Source organism: Pieris rapae, chromosome 10 (assembly GCF_905147795.1).
Source record: "Pieris rapae chromosome 10, ilPieRapa1.1, whole genome shotgun sequence".
NCBI classification, from domain to species: domain Eukaryota; kingdom Metazoa; phylum Arthropoda; class Insecta; order Lepidoptera; family Pieridae; genus Pieris; species Pieris rapae.
The window spans coordinates 8,813,003-8,821,890 of NC_059518.1; the positions used below are offsets into that span (position 1 = coordinate 8,813,003).

General features: G+C 50.5%; 1 protein-coding gene across 1 annotated transcript; it reads right to left on the reverse strand.

Annotated features, from left to right (window-relative positions):
• Positions 1-6,708: 6,708 nt before the first annotated feature.
• Positions 6,709-8,486, reverse strand: LOC110994013 (cysteine and histidine-rich domain-containing protein morgana). Its single transcript, XM_022260480.2, has 6 exons — positions 8,276-8,486; positions 8,014-8,150; positions 7,729-7,931; positions 7,333-7,549; positions 7,054-7,248; positions 6,709-6,962 (listed from the first exon to the last, which is right to left on the reverse strand). The coding sequence occupies exons 1-6, from the start codon at positions 8,352-8,354 to the stop codon at positions 6,738-6,740; spliced, it is 1,056 nt and encodes a 351-aa protein (XP_022116172.2). The 5' UTR covers positions 8,355-8,486; the 3' UTR covers positions 6,709-6,737.
• Between the last annotated feature and the right edge of the window lie 402 nt (positions 8,487-8,888).

The window sequence follows — 8,888 nt, forward strand, 5'->3', positions numbered from 1 at the left end:
AGCTTGCTTCCCGAGTACTCTGCGTTCCCACAAAAAAAATCTATTACGTAGTTACCCAGAGGACATTTTAGATATATAGGCCATCTATAAATTTAGATAAAACAGATAAAGTTTGGGGTTATACAACAATTGCTGTCTTCCGCGCTGCACCCGTGGGTGGCGCCGGGAGCCCCGTTACGCCCGTGGGCTTGCGGGGGGTATCAGTTTCGCGCCCCGCTCAAGGGCGGGGTGGTCGTTGTGGCGGGCCTGGAGCGGCCCTGGGTCTTTTAGGTGCTATGTAGCGTCTTGGCTGCAATGTTGTTGTGTGTCAGCGGGGGTGGAGAATGCGTAGGTACTTCTTTAGGTATCGGAGTCCTCCTCGCGCACTAGCTCGCGCGGGAAGGATCGGCGGTGGTCGGGAGGCCTGGTGTGGAGCGGGGCGAGATTCTGGAGGTGCTGGAAGCCGGAGGCGTCCGCACGCTCGAACATGCGTCTCGCCAGCGCGCTGATAAAGTCATCCAGGCTCTCCTGTTTGAGGTCACGTTGAATGGTGGAATTCCTTACGTAGCGCGGCGCGTCGACTATACGCCGCAGTGTGGTACTCTGCACGGCCCGCAACCGACGTCGGTGCGTCTCGGCCGCAAGCGCATACCACGCGGGCGCCGCGTACGTAAGGTGCGGTCTGAGGTATTGCTTGTAGAGCGCCAGTTTGCGCTTTATAGGCAGCGACGACTGGAGCACAGGGCGTAGTTTCACGGCAACCGCCTTTGCGCGGCCCGTGGCTGCAGCGATGTGGTGGCGCATTGTGAGGCCTCGGTCCAATGTGACGCCTAGGTAGGTTGCTTTGGGGCGCCACTGGATCTCGACCCCTTGTAGCTGGAGCGGTGGCGGGAGGTGTCGCCGGCCAAAGACTATGGCCTGGGTCTTGGCGGCATTTGCGGTCAGGCGCCGCTCAGCCAACCAGGCGGGAAGGGCATCCAGCGACCTCTGCAGCTTGACGCCTGCGTAGCGCGCGTTGAATGCCGTTGCGATGTAGGCGGTGTCGTCCGCAAACAATGACACCGCACACCCCGCAGCGACTGGAACATCATCGGTATAAATAGAGTACAGGCTCGGTGACAAGCAGCTGCCCTGCGGGACCCCCGCGGTGATCGGCCGGCAGCTCGACTTCACCCCCTCGACGGAGACGTGGAACCGCCGGTCGAGAAGGAAGGAGCGGATGATAGCCACCACGCGCCGCGGGATGTCGGAAGCGAGGAGCCTGTGCACAAGTCCCGCGTGCCAGACCCGGTCAAAGGCTTTCTCCATGTCGAGAAATACTGCAGCCGCCGCCTCTTTCTTGTTAAGAGCGGCGGTGATGTCGTGCAGTACTCTCGACAGCTGGAGGGTGGTGGAATGTTCACTTCGGAATCCAAACTGTTCGGGCCTCGGAGTAAAGTGTCGCCTGATTGTCGGCAGCAACATGGCCTCGAACAGCTTGGATTGCGTGGCGAGTAATGAGATAGGGCGATAACTCGCCGGGTCGAAGACGCTTTTGCCCTTTTTGGGCAACATGATAACTTTTGCCTCCTTCCAGGCTTCGGGGAAGTGTGCGGTCCGGAGGATCGCATTGAAGAGACGCATAAGCGTCACCACCGCACGGTGGGGCAGGTGACGCAGTGCTGCGTTTGTGATACCGTCTGGGCCGGGGGCCTTCCTGAGCTTGAGCCGCGCTGCTTGTTTCTTGACGGCGCTCGGCGAGAAGAACAGCACCTCTTCGTCTGCCGGTGGAGGGGCGCCCAGCTGCTCGGCGACGGCGGTCTCGACCTCTAGCGCACGGGCTGGGTCCTCCGCAGGGTTAGGGGAGAACTGGTGTTGAAGGTGGTCCGCGAACAGCTCGGCGCGGTCCTCGGCGTCGTAGCGCAGTGTGCCGTCTGGGTGTCGCAAGGGGCGGATGGGGTCGGCTGTGCCACTGAGACGCCTGCAAAGGCGGTGCAGCCGTACCCAATCCGTGCTGGCCTCATCAAGGCCGCGGTCCCACGACTCGGAGGCGTGGTCGTTGAGAGCAGCCTTGACCCGATCGGCGAAGGCGTGCAGTTCTGCACGCATGCGCGGACAGCGGGTCTGTTGCCAGCGTCGACGTAGGGCGCGTTTGCGGCGGATGAGCGCCAGCAAACGGGGCGGCAACTGTTTGTACGTGGCTGGTAGAGGACGCTCGGTGGTAGCTGCGTCCAATGCACTCTGTAACAGTGTGGTAAAGGATGCAGCAAGTTCGTTAATAGCCGCTGGGGTGACGGGTGGGCGCGGCTGGGGTGCGTCATTTAGGGCTCGCTCGAAGACCCTCCAGTCAATGCACTTCCGGCGAAGCGGTGTATGAAGTATCATGTTCGGTGAGGAGTTCACCAGAGTGACAACCACGGGAAGGTGATCGGACCGGAACTCGTCGACGATCACATCCTGCGTCATCTGGCACGTCAGTCCCTGGTGGACCACGATGTCAATGGTGTCCTCTCTGTGGCTGGCTTGATCGGGGTAGTGTGTCGGCACGTCTGGGCCGGACACTGAAAAGTCCAGCGTCTCGGCGTCGTGCAGCAGGCGCCTACCCCTCGGGTTTGAAGTTCTCGAGTTCCACGCCGGGTGCTTCGCGTTCCAATCCCCAGCTATGACGCAGGGATGGGCGGCAGCGAGGAGCTCTTGGAGATCTGTTGTGGTATACCGATTGTTGGGTGGCGCGTAGACCGCGAAGAATCCAGTGGGGCGACCTGCGAGTTGTAGCTCCACGCCGAGGGCATCGCATTCGGTTACCACCACATCTGGCAGCAATCTGTGTGGTATCCGGCGTCTCACCATGACCGCCAAACCACGGTAGGCGTAACCACGGGCGTCGACACGGTGCTGGCGGTAGACTTCGTAACCCGGCATGCGGAGTCTAGCTGTGGCGGCTAGGTGCGTCTCGCTGACCAGGGCGATGTCGATGTCCTGTGAGCTGAGTACATGTTTTAGATATGTGACCTTACCCGCGAGGCCACGCGCATTCCAGTGTAGGAGCCGGAGGCCCCCCATTATCGTCGACTGCGGCCTCGGGTTGGGCCCTTGAAGGCCGATGCCGCTCTTCTGAAGAGCGCGGCTGGGTTGTCCCCGGCTTGTACAGCCTGGAGAATATTGGCGATCGCCGACAGCGCCTCCTCCATTTGTGGCCGGCGCGCGCGGGACCTGGTGCGCGAGCGCGAAGATGGTGCTGTGCGAGGTGGTGCCGTGGCAGCGCGTTCATGAGCTGGTGTAGGTGTAGTAGCTGCGGTGGCGGCGCGGTTGGCGACGTCGGTGGTGACTGCATGGAGCGCGGCAGCGCGGCTTGCCTCCTGAGCGGCAAGCGAGGGTGGAGCACGACCTCGTCTGCGGCCACCACGTCTTGTGCGGTGCCGCACGGTGATGAAGTCGTCCGCTTCGCCTGTAGGGGCGACGCCAGACGTCGAAGGAGCGGCCGCTGATGTCGCACTCGTGGTCTGCTGAGAAGTTTCTTTTTGTGGTTGCTCGTGGCGTTGGCGCAAGGGGCGAGAGGGCGCAGTTCGGGCAAATGTGCCCGCGCGCCGGTTTTGTTCCTCCTCCTTGCGGACCGGGCACGACGAATGGCAGGCGGGGTGTGGGCCCCCGCAGTTGGCGCAAGTCGCCGGCACGTCCCTCGGTCTCGTGCAGTCCGCCGCGCGATGCTCCCCTGCGCAACGAACGCACGCCATTCGTCGATGACAATTAACCGAAGAGTGCCTAAACGATTGGCAACGATGACACTGTGCAGGGCCCTGCTTCCCGCGCCAGGCTTCAATCGTTACCCCTGTCATGTAAAGCAGCTCGGTTATACTGTAAATGGCAGGGGTGATGTCAGGTGTTCGCCGCAGGACGGCGAGAAAAATGCACCCTGGTCGACCTTTTCTGGCACGAATTGGGCGTATGTACTCAGGCTCGTATCCAAGGGCTCGTAGCGCCTGGGCCAGTTCCTCGGGGTCGGTGGTGACTGGTATTCCCCGGATCGCCACCTTGAGGTCCTGCTCCGCTGGAAGAGAGTATGAGAACCAAGAGACCCGGCGGTCCTCCTTCTCCAGGTCTGTGAGGTAGCGCTGGACCACCCGGTACTCGTCAGCTGTTTCGGGAGATATACGGTAGCCCTTACCGTATGCCCTGGTGTTGGCGGAACGTCCAAGCAGTTGGCTGATCCTCCCCAAATGATGTACATAATTGGGGAGGAACTCGATCACAATGGGCGGATATGATGGCTTCTTCGGGGCCACAGGGGCCCTGGGGGGCTGTGCGTGGACCGTAGGTGCGGTCACCATCGCTGCGTATGAGGAGGGCGCCACCAGCGCAGGGGCGGCGTCGTCGTCAGCAGGAGCAACGGGAGCAGCAGGTCCAGGTGAGGCACCGGTGGCACCAGGGGGTGCGTTGGCGTTCCCCGCCCTGCCAGCCAAAGGGGCGGCGGGTGGCGGAACAGTTAAAGGTGGCGGCTGGACTGGAGGTCCCAGGTCAAGGCGGCGACCTGGCGCCAGCCGAGGGTCCCCAGTGGAACCTGGAGTAGCTGCTGTGGGTGCCACAGCACATGGGCGCTTTGCCACAGACTCACCTTCCGAGCCGGGGTCAACGGCTGAAAACGGGCGGCGTACAGGGGTGGCAGGGGTGCGCGCTGGGAAGCGACACTCGTCGCGGATCAGCGCCAACTCCCGCTGCTCGGCTTCGGTGAGCGGCGACTCTAATATGCCGCTGTTGCGTAGCGCTTCTTCACGCGATTTTGCGTACCGGGCCATAGCGCGCAGCATCCCGCGCGACGCGAACGAGCATGCGGCTGACTGAGCCAAAAAGATCAAGTCTGACTCGAATGCCGTCCGCGGCGAAGACGCGGCACTAGTACCCGGGTCGCGATCGAGCATTCGCAACAGTTCGTCAATACCAGAACACTCACTATTTGTTACGGACGCGCGGCGTTGGCACACGGCCCGCGTCTCGGTGACATGCGGCGATGTCTCGGAATGTACAAATGACGTCACAGTAGACACAATTTGTTGCGGGGCCCGCGGGGCGGGCGGGTCGGATTGTATGACGCTATCGGTGGCGCGAGGCGATGACTCAACGCTCAGGAATGCGGTCTCGGCCGGCGTAACGTCGGTGGCACGCCGCGATATCGCCGCTCCGTTTGATGACGTCACGGCCGACGTAGCGACGGAAACTTGCGGGGTGCGGTGAGGGAGGGCTATGCGTACCGTTTTCTTAATCCTAGCCGCTGGAGTTAGGTCACGTTTTTGATGCGACGGATGACGGTCCCTGGGGACTTCTAGGGATCGGCTGCGGCTCGTCTGCTGCGAAGCTGGCTCCGCAAAGCTGTACAAGCTTGACGCAGCTTGCTGCTTCGCTGCGGGCGAGCTGTGCGTTGTGTCGCGCACTTGGAATGATGGTCCGGCTGTGGCGGCGGCTGCCTCAGCATCCGCAGGTGGCCTCGCTCGACTGGCATAGGAGCGTGGGCGCTGCGGGCGGGGCGGCTGCTTATCATCGCCGATCTGCGGAGTGCGCTTCATGTTATAAAAATAAAAATAACTTAACTGAAGCCAGGAGGCTGTCACGCACGACCCGAAACTACCGGTACATTGCGCGCTCCACCGCTTTTCCCGAATCCCAAAGGGTTACAGGATAGGCGGCGAGCGGGCGTCACCAAATAGTAGCTTCAGCTGGTTGTGACTGCACCTCAGGGCAACTATTACGTGCTTTTCAATAAAAGCCGCGATAGTTAATAAAAATAAAATCGGGTCCGAATGCGCGCAATCGACACGTGCGTTGCGTTAGACAGCCGGACGGCGACATCCGTTTGGGGTTATATTTCGACTTATAATTTTAAGTGTAAATGGAAGGCACTAGATGGCACCAACTTATACACAAAATCTTGTCATGAATTGTTTATCTGATGGATTTTAAGAATTTATTTAATAAGCAATTGGAAAATCCGAAAGGTCGACACTTTAACAATTTAAAAATGAGTTCAGACAATTTAAGGAAGTAGTCAATGCTAAATAAAACAAAATATGTTGTTAATATTTTCCTGAAGTCATATTTATTTTTAACATTTCGAAAATTGTAAAAAATATATAAACTATTATCTCCTAGCCTATTAACTAAGGAGTTTAACTTGTATTAATAGTATGTAAATATGTTTAATTGTGCCTCAACAGACTGTTTTCTTAGAGCTTTGACTCAATGTGTATAATAAAATCATTGTATTATAGACATTTATAAATCTTAAGAATAAATTTATCCTACATATTATAATTAGTAAGAGCAATTAAATGTCGTATTATGATTAGCAGATGGTATGCATTTCAGCTCTGAGTCTTCAATTATTAATTTTCAAATAATTGTATTCAAAACTTGTATATATCATATTGTTGGTTTGTTTATAAATTTATTGGCACATCATTCTATGATGCAGTTCTTGTTACTGTATAATACTGTATGAAGTCTAGTCATTTCTCTAGTCACACATAATTGTATGTATATCTAGTGTTATAATAAGTGTATTGTATAAAAAATTGTGTATAAGCAAAATAAACATATCTCAAATTAGCATTACTACATACTACCTGATTGATACAATCTTTTAAAAATTAATACTAGCAAATCATAAAAATAGTCAATTAGAAATAGCAAATAATATATTTAATTAAGCCAATTAAAACAATCTTTACTATTTTGTACTTATAAAAAAATATGCTATGGTATAAATTAAAAGCTTTATTTGCAAAATATCAGCCGGCCATATTGATTTGGCCCATTGAATTGATTGCTTCAACTGTTGATAGATCCACTAAGTCATCTTCTTCAACTTGTGGTTGAGGTGTTTCCTTTTGTTCGACTTGAGGTGGGGCTCGGGGAAAATCTAATTTACTCCAAGCACCTGGTTCAGCTTTCTTAAGTTTAATCTCAACTTTAGTACCCAACATTGATGCACTACTTTTGTCCAAATCTATGACCTAAAGATATAATTAAAAGCCCATTAGTTTTAAATTTTCAATATTATATTCCCTGACACAATATGTAATCATAAAAATCCCTAATGCTTACCCCTCTTAGTTCAAGGTCTAACTCAAAAGAAGCATTTCCTTCTTCGTAGAAAAAGAGCTTTACATTAAGCCGAATAGGATTTAACTTTACAAAACTTGTTGTAGGATCATACTTTTTTGCATACACACTGACTATTACATATTCTGGTGTCTGGTGCCAGTCCCAGCGACATTTTACAGTGCCAGCAGCAGCAGCCTGCAATTTAATATTTGTTCCACTTGTAGATTAATTTAAACATAAATTACTAGGGAAAAGGCAAAGCAAAGCATTGCATATTACCTCTTTCACCCATTTGTGAGTACCAGTTGTGCAACCTGGTTGACTTAAAAAGGTATTGAAATCAGTAGTCCTTTTTTGACAACAAGTCCAAAATTTAAGCCCTTCATGAAACACTGGAAAGCCAGGGTGGTGTGTGCACACACTGTCATTAGTTTGGGGACCTTCATATGCTGCACTACATCCACCATTCTTGCATGTTGTGCCAATTGCTATTGTCCTTATATTAAATAAACAAAGAATTTTTTTTAGGTTTTTAAAAAATACTATAAAATAATAATTTTATGTGGACTTATACAATTCAAATTAAAAATAATTTTAAGCTTAGAATCATGGGTAAGTATTTTTTTACTATAACTTTTCATAAAACAGTCTTAATGTAACTAATAAATAAATTACCCATCACTAATAGCAGCAGCTTGTTGTGAAGTATTAAGAATACTTTGCTTTAAAGATTCTGCAACATTTGGTTTTAAGGTTACAACTGGTGTTTCAAATGGAGGCCTGGGCAGGCGTGGTCCAACTATTGGGGCCCTTACTTCTATCACTTGTTTTTGCTCCAAATCTTTATCTAAACCCTTTTTCTCTGGTTCTACAGGTTTCTATAAACAAAACAACATTAACAAATGTGAACATTCAAGCATATTAAAGAAAGTAAATATTTCTACTTATTCTACTACATACCACACTATTATGTTTAGATAATGTACATCCTTTTATATTCAAAAACTCTGTAAAATCAACACTTTTCTTATTACAGCAGGACCATCCTTTATATGCGTCATGGAAAACAGGTGCACCAGGGTGATGACAGCACGTATCTACAAATAACAACAATATTAATTCTATAATAGGGGTGAAATATTTTGTTTTTACCTTTTTTTGCAGAATGGCCACCTTAAAAAAATGTGTTTAATCTATAACATGAAAACTTGATAAAATTTACCTTTGTCATTATCATTGGGATCGAATAGCTGACCACAACCTCGATTATAACACTGTATAAGATTAGTATTTTCCGGCATTCTTAATATTGTGGGAAGAACCTTTTTGATGTCAGGTAAACAATAATGCAATATAGTTATTTTTTATATTTTTCGATAATAAAAGCACAATAACCCCACCGCAAGCATCAAATGACAAATGCTCAAATCGAATTTTCGAGAATTTGTGTGTTGACACTTGTGACTTGACAGTTGGCAATTGGCATTATTAATTTATTAGATTATATTCACATAGCACAATTTCACATGATCTTCATGAAGATGATATCTTGATGAAGAAGAAAAATAAAAGAAATCTGTCTTTGTTTTATAATAAAACAACTTGAACTTTCAACTAATGATGATCAAACAAAATCTCAAGGCACACACTCAATATCGAAAATCTTACTTAAGCAAACTATTATAATTAAATACAAAGTAGCAAATATAATACTATCAATTTATTTATTTACTTTACAGAAAAATGGCTTCTAACCCATATAATAACTATATGTTTGATTAATTTTCGTTAATTTCGTTCAGTTAGGTTTTTTATGCGATATTTAGATTAAACAA